Here is a 13,472-nt window from a genome sequence, read left to right as displayed (position 1 = left end):
GCCATATGCTCCCAGAGTACCCCGAGTCTCTCATCCAGCCAGGTCCCATGTGAAGGGCCTGACTCCCACGCCAGTCTGCAAACTCCAGTGGGTGGGGCAGGGTAGTATTGTTCTTGATCCCTGCTGGTGTCTCTGGTACTCAGCATAGGGCTTGTCACACATGGACTTGGCTGGTTCAATGAGTTGAATTGTTTATATTTTCTCCCTACTGCAGCCAAAGAGGATAAAGATGGGCAGCCCTTGATTCTCCAAGGTAATGTTTGGATTAGGTCATGGCTGACAGTCCAGCTCCTTCTGGCTGACCCCTCGCAGGCCCAGTGAGTCACGTGTCTGACAGCCACTGAAGGCAGAAGGAGGTCAAGCTAGCAGAGGAAGAGCCTAGCAGAGGATGGGGGCCCACAAGGTACTGGGTGGGAGACCACCTGAGCTGGGTAGTCAAAGAGCCACTGCTCCCTCAGCTTTCCTTCATATGCAGTTACACCTTCTGTCATCTCGTGCCTTACGGTGGCCTTCAAATGAGCAAGCACGTGGTTCAACCATATTTCCACCTGAAAGAACAACTCTGAGTTAGATGCTGGGTTCCTAAGAAGATATGATCAGTAATATACATTTTTGTCCATTCAGCCTGAGGGAGTGAAGAGAACGGAGCCCAAGCATGATGTATAACCCCAAAGGGCAGCCAGAAGGCACAGGGACACATTTTGTTTGTGTAACCCAGATGGTGATAGGTGAGAACCAGGCTGTTAGCAGCAGCTGGTGGTGCCCATTTAGAACATGCAGGACAGTAGCAGGTGAAGGGGATGGGGGGCTGCCATCTAGAGTTCATACAAATCTTCATCTGAGTTGAGCTGGGTGTAAATAAGTCAGTGGATTCTCATGACTTTGTTCACACTGAGTATGGAGTAGTAAGCCAGGCTTACGTTTTCCAACTAAGGGCTTTCTGGGTCTGCAGAAAGAACACATTCTGAATCAAACCCCAGGGTCCTCTCATAAAACTGAGAATGTCCAATTCTTTTCTGGTACTGCAACTGCCTTCCAAGATATAGGTGGTAGAAGGTGGGACTCTATAAGAGATCCTCTCTCCAGGTGTTACTTAGGACTAGACTAGACCCTCCAGGGGTAATGCTCTGCTGGATTATTTACGATAATGAACAAAGAAGGGATTATATTTTAGTGGCAGTGGCACCAGATGGGAAGAAGACTTAAGGAGAAAATTGTTGCATGCTTTGTGTTTCCTGAATTATCATGGGAGATTTGGAAGTAGTAGTTCTTGGAGCAGGGTGGTAGTTGGCTCTGTTAGGGGAATGGGCTATGGGAGGAAGTGGCTCCAAGGCGTATTTGCACAGAGAAGTGGCATCTCAGGACAATGGCTGATGGCAAAGGGCATTTTCTCCCAGGGAAGATGTCAGGGTTCCTGACTCCCTGGTGGGGTGCCCCAGGGGCTGTCATTGTAAAGTCTCCTGGGGCTGCTAATCATTGAAAAATCCTTTTCTTGTTGACTCAGGTGGTTGTTTATATGCATATTACTCCTCTCTGCAGGGGTCTTTGGTTGGGGAAGGTGTATGAATCATGACATGTGTCCTTCCCAGACAGAGGAAAGCGGGTGCTAGAGGCTGCTCCAACATCGGGTCAATGGAGGGAAGCTGGCAGTCCCAGGGCACAGACAGCAGTTCTGGCCCAAGGTCAAACAGGTCATCCTGAAGGTTGATGCTGACTATATTTGAATGCAGACAACTGAGACAGAGAAGACATAAGGAGAAAGGACTTTTACATTACCTGACCACTACAGTCACAAGGCTCACTGAAGGCCACATACTCTTCTTCCTTGCTGTACATGCCAATACTTATCTTGGTTGGTTTCTCACTGGCATCTAGCTGGAACTGCATCTTGGCCATATTGTCAAAGAGTTTGGAAAGGTGGCGTTGAACCTATGAAGGGACACCATGCCAAAGGATTGGAGAATGTGTCCAGGGATTTACTTAGTAGTGTTTTTGAGAGAGCTACCATGTGATAACTGTTACCATATTGGATACCAAACATTAGAAGGAAGCCTGTAGGAACAATGATGACGTGAAGTCAGGAACCAACTGAATTGGGTAGAAGTGGCTAAAGAAATAGAAAACTAGCAGGAATCACGTACTAGCTACAAACTAGTGAAACCATAAAAGTTTAATTTCTGCTTAATCTACTAAAGATGGGAACAGATTGGGAGAAAAAAGTAATGGTTAATTCATAAACCCTCTTCCTAAGAAAATACTACTATGCAGCCGGAGAGAGGCACAGGAGAGTGTGCAGAAGAGCACTAACATGCCCAAATCCAGAGGGCCACAGGGCAGTGGTGACAGTGGCCTACGGAAGAAGTCGCCCAGTTGTTGGAACTGCTTTGATGAGACAGACCAGTATCTGGAGGATCCATAGAAGGGTGAGCAGGCTCACCCCAAGCAGAAGGCCTGGCCATTCCAGGGCTTCTCCCTAGCCCAGTATCTCTCGGTACAACCCCCTAAGGGATGCCCCGAGAAGGACTTCTAGGAGGGAGGCCAGGTAGAGCCACACTATGGTCTTGAAGGGAGGGAAAGGGCAGGTTGGAGAGGAAATAAACAGAAACTGGCCTTCTGGTAGGGCTTTTAGAAATACCAGATCTTCAGGCTGCTGGGATCCTGAACTGTGATCTTGAGTTTACAATAACCAGCTTTGTGGCTTATGAGCTTGAGAAGAAGAATTCGAAGTGTAATGAAGTAAACTGTGAAGGTGCTCGAGAAGATCCCACCCACAGTGATTCAGAACAAATATCTTGATGGCATGGGTCTTTCTTTATACAAGAAAAAATAGTGAATTAAAAAAAAAAAGAAAACCACCACCACCAATGTGGGATCTACCTGCAACTTAAAAGAGGATTTAACTGATAGAGCAAGAGTATATAATTATTTATATACATAGTTTTATTATTAGATTATATTATGAGCATATATATTAGAAGCTATACTAAAGGAAACAGGGGTAGTTAGGAAAATATCACACTGTACTGTTTTCAATTAAATGCAAGAAACATGAACTTTATGAAATATGAGCTGAAAGATAAGTTGGTAGAGGTGGAGAAATAAAGCGACATAGCAGTTCTATACTAATATTAGCAATACTGAAGGACTAAGTGACCAAAAATTAAACATGGTGGATAAAGTTGGGAAACTGTGGAAGAATGCTAAAGAGGAGGACTAAGAGATAAAAATATGTATGACTATATGAAGGAAATATGTGGCACAGAGAAATAGAACTTCAACGTATGGAAGTAGGATGAACCTGAAGGAAAAAAAGTCCAGATAAATGGAATATAAATGTTACTTAAAAGCACACTGAAAGAAAACTTTTTAAGATAATGAAAGCCCTGGTTTTCAGATAGGAAAAAACCTCACCGTATCTTGGGAACATTAACAAAATAAAGCAAATCTATAAACATAAAAATTTTCTAAAAATTTAATTGAAATTTTCATCTCCATAGAGATCCAAATAGAAAGAAATTAGGCTTCCCAGAAAGGTGAAATTAAAAGGCAGGCGGTCTGCACAAGTCTTCTCTGAGACACAGCAGAGCTATGTCTGCAGGGATTTGAGGGGAAATTGCTGTGAATTCCAACCCCCAGCATTCAATCACTCCCATGTGAAAACTACAAAGAGTCACAGATATAGAAGGAATTGGGAATTACTCTACCATGCTTCATCTCTGGGGACGTAGGGAAGGGGCAACTACATATAGATTTACTCAAACCAAGTGAGAATAAAATAAAATAATGTATTTGAGAATGAGTACCTCATGTACAAAAGATATAAAAGGTCTGACAATGATCTTTGACCCTCCTATACATAGATTTAATAAACACATAGTCACAAAAACAGAATGCTAATGTGATAAATATTTCAACTCCACCATGCCTGGGCTACTTTGTAAACACTGAATCTATAGGAAAAAAAAAAGAGAGGCTTTAATTATCAGGGATAAAGAGACAGAGAAAGCTCTCCCTTTATTACTTACCAACAATCTAAAAATAATTTCAGTAAGTTAGAAAGTCACTGACAAGGACAGAAAACTAATGCATGGGTGCCATCTTTTGGCTCTGCTGGAGAAGGTCTCATCCATTACTGGTGGTACAAAAGGCTGCAATTCCTATAGAGGGGATTATGTAACAAGACCACATCATTTACCCTGTGACCCAGCAATCTGGATTCTGGAAATTTACCTAGAAGATAGACCTCCAACAATACAAACCTCAAAGTTATTCAATGCCAGTTATTTGTAATTGCAAAACAGTATTAAAAACTATGGTATATTAGTCCATGGAGTTTGATGCAGATGAGAAAGATATCTTTGAATTGATACAGAGTGATGTAGGGAAAATGGAACATCTTACAGCTAGGATCCTCATCTGAACCTAAACTACTTGATGATGTAACCGGCCTGCTGCTAAGCTACTGCTTCCACACCTGTACACAAGGAGCTATTATTGACTGAATCACTACATAAAGACTTCTGCCCGGTGCTCTGGGCAGAAGCAGAGATGAAGGAGGATTATGGACCTGCAGACTGCTGGATGTGGATGTAATTCTAGTGCTCGAACTACTGCCAGGAGAGTAAAGCCATGTATAAACCCCTTTACCCCAAGACTGCTCGGTTGTCCTTTCTTGGTCTCACTGAAACCATAATGAACTTGCCCGGGGCTGAAACCCTCAGTCAAGGCAGGTGAGAAGGGATGAAAGCCAAAGGAACCCACAATAGGGATGCCATAGCTCCCCTCCCATCAGCTTTTCTGATGTTCAGACCTTTGATACATAGCAGTGGTTCTCAAAGTGTGTCCCGAGACCAGCAGCAGTGCTTGGGGAATCCTTACTAATGCAAATTATTAGCCCCACCCAGACTTACTGAATCAGAGACTTTGGGGCAGGCCCTAGGAATCTGTATTTTTTTTTTTCCGAGCTGTGAGCAAGAACTCCTTTTAAAAATGATTACATGTAGGCATAGTAGATTCTTAGGGCCAACATTGTTAATAAAAGAATTTAACGGCATTTACAGCAAGTATTAGGCACCCACTTCTGGGAACTCTGACTGAAAACAAAGAACTCAAATAGATATAATCTCCACTTTCTAATTGTGTACTCAGAAGTAATATCATTTACACATGTATTTATTTAACAATTATTTGGGTTTGAGGCGCTGCTGGGTGCTAGGGATATACTGAGGAGCAAGGCATGCATTGTTCCTGTCATGCCTGCATGTGAAGGCTTCAGCAGTGAAGTGCTTTTCATATTTTCACATACATATGAATCACTTCAGGATCTTGTTAAGCTATAGGTTCTCAATCAGTAGATCTGCTGTAGGGCTTGTAATTTTGTATTTCTGACAAGCTCCAACATGATGCTGGTACCGCTGTAAGTAGCAAAGATCTAGATCCCGTCTGGCAAACATGGCAGTTATTAAGCCACAACTACTACCCATTATCTGTTTTTATGATACTTAATATGTTGTACTAAGTATGTGCCACACTCTGAGCCCTGTGTTTGATTGTTAGTTTTACAGTTTTACTAAGATCAATGTACAACTGTCCTTAAGCCAGCAAGTAGGTACTTGCATTCTTCTTTTTAATAATCTTAAGATTTTTTTTTTTTGAGAGGGCATCTCTCATATTTATTGATCAAATGGTTGTTAACAACAATAAAATTCTGTATAGGGGACTCGATGCACAATCATTAATCAACCCCAAGCCTAATTCTCAACAGTCTCCAATCTTCTGAAGCATAACGAACAAGTTCTTACATGGTGAACAAATTCTTACATAGTGAATAAGTTCTTACATGGTGAACAGTGCAAGGGCAGTCATCACAGAAACTTTCGGTTTTGATCATGCATCATGAACTATAAACAATCAGGTCAAATGTGAATATTTGTTTGATTTTTATACTTGATTTATATGTGAATCCCACATTTCTCCCTTATTATTATTGTTGTTATTTTTTTTTTTTAATAAAATGCTGAAGTGGTAGGTAGATGCAAGATAAAGGTAGAAAACATAGTTTAGTGCTGTAAGAGGGCAAATGTAGATGATCAGGTGTGTGCCTATAGACTAAGTATTAATCCAAGCTAGACAACGGCAACAAAACAGAAGATTTCTCTCAAAACAGGGGGGCTGAGGTTCTAAGCCTCACCTCTGTTGATCCCCAATTTCTCACCTGATGGCCCCCCTGCGACTGTGCCTGTCTTAGGTTGTTCCTCCCTTGAGGAATCTTACCCGTCTCTGGCTAACCAGTCATCTTCCGGGGCCATACAGGGAAATGTAAAGTTTTTAAGTGAGAGAGAAGCCTTATTGTTTGAAAAGGTTAGCTTTTTACTTCTTTGCAGATTTATGCCCTGTGGTTTCTATGCCCAGCATTTGTCTTGAGGTATCTTTACCACTTGGAGGAGTTATGATACTCGGTAATTTCATTATGAGGCACGAATTCTACTTAAGGGTTGTAATTAGGAAGGAAGAAGAAAAGCTACAAAAGTAGCAGATGGAAGAAAACATGGGAAGATTGATTATTTCTTTAACATATCTTCTTGTAGAGAAACATAAGCATGTATAGGTTTTAAACTACCAATTAAATTGTGCACACACATTAACTTAACAGGAATACAGCTACATAACCAAAGCAGACCTACAATTACCAGCCATCTCCAGTGAAACCAAGGAAACCAGTTAGGCACCTTAGGCATTTGTGAAAACTTATCAATGATATGATGGATATTGCCTAACTGAATTTGAATAAGGAATCTGTATTTTTACAAGTCTTCCAGATGATTTTGTTTCCCTCTCAAGGTTAGAACAACTGTCTACAGCTCCAAATAATAACAGTGAGTGCTTCAATTAGTTACTTTACTATGTTCTGAAAACCTGTAACACAGTAGGCATCTCCCATTTCACAGAGGAGGAAACTTCCTCAAAGAGAAGTGGTACATCAAAGACTATATGGTTACCAAGTGGCTAGAACCAGGGGCTAGAACCCAAAAGTTTGGACTGCTCACATCCACTCCTTCCACAACCACCCAATGTCCAGTTAAGATAACTTCCAAGCTTATCTCCCCATGGGAATTTTAGCTCTAACTTTGGACCACAGTTCACTGGGCCCCTCTTTATAATGAAATCAACAGCATTCTCTGAAAAAGCTTAGCTCTTTCTACCTTTGCCATCCTCAATGCTTCTCCAGTTCTACTTTGGGGAGCCATCACCCCTGATAGGCTGGAGGGCCCCCAAGAAGCCATGATGGGGGATGAAGAAGCTCTGAGGTTAGGGATGATCCTGGTGGCAATGCAGGTCTGATACTCTGGCAACACTGCCAGAGAGAGGAGGCATCATGCGGAACCCACACCTCTCCCGCTGGGAGCTCCTGAGGCCTTCTGGATGTTTCTACAGGTGCTCCCTCAGCTTACCTGTTGTAGAGCTGTGCCATTGGAAAGGATGTCTAACAAATCAGAAGAAGAGAGAAAGTAAAACCTAGGGAAGGCAAGCCTTTTGGTATCCAGGTACTCTGCCAGGGCTTTGTCACACAGGTATAATCTGAGGGCACAGACACAGAATTCCTAATTAAGTTTGCCTAAGCACATAGATACACAGACCTTGATGTGAACATACACAATATATGGAATACATGCAGAAATGAGTGCAAGAAACATAGGTATTGCAAACATAAACACTGATACATTTCCATCAGAATGAACACCACACTATTACCAAATCCAGGCACACACAGAAACACACGTACTCACTCTTTCACTTGGGCAGTTAAATAGGTCAGGAGCTCAGAGACAGAATGGGGAGAAGGGAATATCATCTCCTGCATTACAAGAGGGGGCAGCTAACGGATCATCACCTGCTCTCAATATCTTCCAGTTTTTCATAAAGACCTGCTTTGATGGTGGCTTCCACTATATTCAGAGCTTTCTGAGCATCATAAGCTAGCTCCTTGAAGTCAATGTCAATGCCTTCAAATCTTTTAGAATCCTGCAAATAAAAATGTGGAAAAACATTAACTACCACCCCCCTCAGTTCCAAAATCTCCCCTTCTGAGAGAAGTCAGGAGCAGAAACCTGTTCTTAGGTTGTCTGAAGATGCTAAGAAAGCGATACCTTTCACCTCCAATGGCAGTTCTCAAACATTTTTGTCTTCAAACCCCTTTACCCTTTTAAAAACACTGGAGAGTATGAAAAGCTTTTCTGTATGTAGGTGTTTCTTTTGTCTACCAATACAGTTTTCTACATTAGCAGCTAAAGCTGAGAAATTTTTAAAATATTTGTTAATTTATTTAAAAAGTAACAATATTAAGCTCATTATGTTAACATAACATGTTCTTTTATCCAAAATAATTATATTCCCCCAAACAAAATAACTTAGAGAAAAAAATGGCATTGTTCCTTTTCTTCTCCTTTCTTTATTGCAAATCTCTTTAATGTCTGACTTTAATGAGATGACTAGATTCACTTCTCTGCTTCTGCACTCAGTGTGTTGTGATAGCATATGTCATGCAACCTCTGGAAAACTCCCCTGTATGCTCATAGAAGAATGAAAGTCCAAAGGGAAAATAACATTTTAACATTATTACTAAGACAGTTTTGACCTCAACTTTTGACTCTTGGAGGTCACTGGACCACACTTTGAGAAATGTTGGCATCAAACACAGAACTCCTAAGTCAGGTAGATAGTGGATCCAGCATTCTTTCTGGGTCCATACAGAAGTTTAGGCAACCAAACTAAGTTTTTCCTCAGCACTTGTGATGTCAAAGTTAGATGTCATCATTTTTCCCAAACACACATCCCCCCAGAGTGTTGTTGAAATGATTCTGACAATAACATATGTAAAGCACTTTAGCTCAATAGCTGGTACCTAGAGTTTGTGGTATTATTATTACTATATAACAACAGTTACAATGGTATGTGCTCTGTGCACTGTTTTAATTGACTCCCTGAAAAAGGTACTAGTATTAGTCTCAGTTTACATCGGAGGAAACCAGGGCACAGAGAGGGTGACTTTCTTACAACCCCACAGCTGCAAGTGGAAGCATTCGGACTCAGGAGCACGCTGCCGGCCCTGTCTGCCCCAGACCTCTGTAATCCACCCCTCTCCAGGAAGACTTAGACTAACAGGGCCGCGTAAAGTGAATTATGATTCCCTAATGAGATACTTGGCTCCAGTTACGGGTGGAAAAGGTATCAAGGTTATAGAAGTATTGGAAATACTGGCATAAATGTTAAAATGAAAAAGAGCTGAATTCAGAGAACTATAATTACACCAAGAGCAATTATGTAAAAATATGTATATACATAAACAAATGTTGGAAATATTCTTAATGAATGAAAATAGTTACTAATTAGGTTGTAAGATGACTGATTTTATTGTTTTGAGATTGTCTATTGTCGTTTTGTTAATACAAAGAACACATATTTACATATTTTACACACACATTTATGGCACTGTTGAGCAGTTAATGATACTGATTATTGTATTTCATTGAAAGTCCTCAAATGCCTCCATTAAAGTCTTTACCAAAGCCTCCATCCATGTCTTCACCTCCTTATAACTAAACCTGCTCTTCTTCAATCACTAGCACTGGAGATAAATAAAACCTGGCTTATTCAATTTGGCCTAATTACAAAAGCTCTGACAGAATTGTTTTCTCTTAGTTTCCACTCCAAATGTGCAACCTTTAATCTGTATTATTACATTAAATATGCTTTTGCAGGATGAGATGGGAAAATAAAACGTTTTGATGGAATGTGCTTTAAACTTTTTAGCAAGACCTGGATGTCATTTGACATTTTGGAATTAAACTAATTTGTAAGAAAAGACCTTGCTGTCTGAAGGGACCCAGAGAAAGCCTGCCAAAAAAAAAATTCTTTTAATGAGTTAGATTCCACTGAAGGGGCTAAGTTAATGGCACATTAATTAGGACAAATTAGAAAGGGCTATCAACCACGGGGAAGGTAGCAAAGAGAAGGATGCATATTTTAGAGAAATTCCATGTTTTGTATTTAGCTGAAGACTGGTATTTACCATGTGGCACAGGCCAGAGGGTTACAGAACAGCTTGCTGCTGAGAAGGAATGTGAATATGCTTGGAAACAGTGCTCTCTGCCAATTGATAGCTGCATTGTAATCATCTATGGGGCAACCCATGAGCAGCTCACCACAAACTGCAGTAGCAAAATATTTCCTATCTCTTCTCTTGTGTACATGGGCTTTTAAAAAATCCAGGTTCTCTTTTGCCCACCCACCCAGGGACAAACTGACTGGTGTGCATTTCACCTTCTTTCTTTTCCTCTGCCTGACTTTTGGTGGCTCGTGAAGCAAGCATTTGTTGAGTGAGGCCAAGGCAGGCAGCAGAGAAGGGAAGGTCTAGAGGACGAAGAAACTGGGTGCTCTTCCCTTGACTCGGGAAGGGAACAGAGAGGGCAGGGTTTCCTTAGCAAGTACCTGGGGCAGCTGAGCCCAGATATCGTCAGATCCAATGAATATACTCTCCAGATGAGACCATGTGTGCTGCACATCAAACCAGATGGCGATGACAGCATCGGCTGTAGACAGCTTCCTCTGCCAACCCGACACTTCCTCTAGGAAGAAAGCAACATACTTGGACGTCATCAGGTTCTGAAGCTGCACTTGGTTATCCTCCAGGACCTCAATGAGGCCTTCATCCGACCACAGCAGGGGGACATTGGTCCGCAGGTGGAGCTCATACTGGAACTCCAGGCTGGCCCAGGTGGCCTGCAGCTCCTTCAAGGTCTTCTCCATCCCCATCTCCTTCACTGCTTTGTCCACAATACCCCAGACTTCGTCCACAAAGCGGTGCAGCTGGAGCTGCAGGAGCTGTGCCAGTATCGTGCCCTCGCCCACAGTGAAGCTCACACCCGTGGCCTGCATCAGCTGCCCCAAGTGCCACCACCAGATGGCCAGATTCTGGAGCTCAGCCACGGCCCTCAGCGAGGTCAGAGTGTTTCAGCACAGTGCTTTCCAGGCCCGTGAAGGCATCCCAGGCCCTGACTTTCTTGTCAAGTTTCCGGATGTGCCTGGCAAACTGCTTGCACTACACGTCCATGGCCTCCACATTGATATCCCTCCACATGGTGGTCTCCCAGGCACGGATGCTGGAGGTCACCACCCCAGCGGTGTCCCAGAGCTCCTTCAGCTGGCAGACCTCCTTCCTACACTGTTTTAGCTGCTTGTAGTCTGGAACGCTAACCTCAAACAGGCTGGCAGACTCGGCAGTGGAGGCCATGGTCAATTCCAACTGCTGGATCTTAGTGTGCCAGGCATCCAGCATTTGATAAGGGTCAATGCTGTCAAATCTACAAGACACAATGTGTTTCCTTTGTAAGTACAGCACACTTATTAGTAATATTATTGCTGTACAGGCCCATTTCCTAGGATCACCAAAGTACCAGCAACTCCAATATTTACTTTTTATTTTTAGTTGAAGTGTAGTTGACATACAATATTATATTGGTTGCAGGTGTACAACATGGTGTTTCAACAATTATATTCATTATAAAATGCTCATCATGGTAAATGTAGTTACCAGATGTCAACATATAAAATTATGAAATTATTGACTATGCTGTACTCTTCATCCCCATGACTTATTTTATAATTGGGAGTTCATCCCTCTTAATTCCCTTCAACTATTTTGCCCATCCCTGCACTCCTCTCCTCTATGGCAACCATCATTTGTTTTCCATATTTATGTGTCTGTTTCTGCTTTTTTGTTTGTCTCTTTGTTCTGCTTTTCAGATCGTACATGTAAGTGAAATTATACAGTATTTGTCTTTCTCTGCTTGGCTTATTTCGCTGAGTACAAACGCTTAGTATCTGAGCAAAGAGCAGTGAGTTTCACCAAAGCCTAGGAAGAAAAGACATTCAGGGCAGGTTGGAGTAGAGTGAGCACAACCCACTGGAGGGAAGACACTCCAAAAGGAACTCCCTGCTTGGATCTTTTCTTCACTTCTGAGAAGGTAAAAATGCTCCTCTTCTCCTCCACCTCCCCCAACCCCTTATCCAGGGTAGAGGGGAGTCATCCCTTTGTTTGAGCTCCCTTCAGACTCTGCTGCCACTCACTGGCTTCCAGACAACCTGTCACAAAAGAGCACTGCATGTTACTGCAGATGCTAAAAGCCAAAGCCTGCCAGGAGCTGCTAGTGGGAAGTCAGCTTTAAGCGAGAGGGCTGGCACTTAAAAGTCCAGCACTGACCCCATCTGGCATCACTTCCTCTTGAGCAGTGGCTCTCAGTCTTGGCTGCATATTAGAATCTTCTGGAAGCTTTAAAATCTCCATGCCCAGGCTGCTCCCCAGACCAATTAAATCAGAATGTTTGGGGCTGGGGTGTGGGCAATGGCAGTTTTCAAGCACCCCGGGTGACTCCAATGTGCTCCGCTGGTGTCCTTGTCTGTGGTGAAACTCACGCTGATGGCCTGCAGTGCTTTCCTCCAAGTCTGAGGACCTCTGCTGGGAGCCTTGGAGTTTGAACACAAAGCCCTCAGCAAGGCACTCCGCAGTCACCATCAGTTTCCTTCACTGTATGCCTCAGCTCGGGCTCCTCATCTAAGTCCCTTCTCCAGGCTGTGCTCAGCCTCCCCTCTGCCCTCTCTGGTCTGCTCTGCCTACATGCTGGGGTGGCCCCTGGGTCTGCACGTGCCCCAATAAACACTGTATCTATCTTTAGAGTTTTAATTCATGCCCCCTCATCCTCTTTTCTCCAATGTGTATGGAGGTGTCCTCTGCTCCTGGTGCTCAGCAGCATTAACCTACTCGATGCTGCCACCCGCCCAGACCTGCTTTCCTGGTATGGCCTCTCCATGAAAGAACTCTACATACAAAGGAACCCACATGTGCAGATAATGTTTCTGTGGCCAGGAGCACCCAAAACCCAGTGTTCAAGAAGCCTCAATTTTCCTCTGCAGTTTCTCTTTACACTTTTTCGCCATTACCTCTTTCAGGTTTTCTTGTTTCTATGTGCTTGGGTTAGGTACTGGGGACACCACGGCCTATGTGTGAACACTGCGTTCCTCTAAAATCAGAATAGGGCATCCCAGGGTCCATCCTCAAGGGGAAAGTTGAGAGGACATGAATGACTAGAGAACTGGCCGTTTCCTCCAACTGAGTGTGCATATCCGTATGTGTGTATTGGCTCGGGGGATGTGGAGGGGAGGGGAGAAAGGAAAAGGATGGCATACAAATTCCCTTTCTTGAACTGCCTCTTCTCTCAGTCCTCTTTGGAAATATTGGACTTGATTGATGGAACATGATCCTAATTAAAGTCATTTACCTGAACTGCTCACCACTTAAGCCTAATTTCCATGCAACACAATAACAGTTATGCATACCATTAAATTAATGTCAGATTAACTTTGATGCTTGCTATGTTTGATTCCGCTTGTTCCATCTAAATAGTTTTTGGCCCTTG

At 42.8% G+C, this 13,472-nt stretch overlaps 1 protein-coding gene across 1 annotated transcript in view; it reads right to left on the bottom strand.

Moving 5' to 3' along the window:
• Nucleotides 1-13,472, bottom strand: part of LOC118931523 (dynein axonemal heavy chain 9-like) — a 287,535-nt gene that overhangs the window by 201,719 nt on the left and 72,344 nt on the right. The window contains 6 exon segments of the mRNA XM_057499470.1: nt 423-548; nt 1,777-1,929; nt 7,452-7,578; nt 7,892-8,022; nt 10,489-11,010; nt 11,012-11,360. Of these exon segments, the coding sequence (XP_057355453.1) occupies nt 423-548; nt 1,777-1,929; nt 7,452-7,578; nt 7,892-8,022; nt 10,489-11,010; nt 11,012-11,360 (1,408 nt within the window).

This window comes from Manis pentadactyla, chromosome 4 (genome assembly GCF_030020395.1).
Source record: "Manis pentadactyla isolate mManPen7 chromosome 4, mManPen7.hap1, whole genome shotgun sequence".
Lineage (NCBI taxonomy): Eukaryota > Metazoa > Chordata > Mammalia > Pholidota > Manidae > Manis > Manis pentadactyla.
This window is presented reverse-complemented; position numbering and strand designations above follow the sequence as displayed.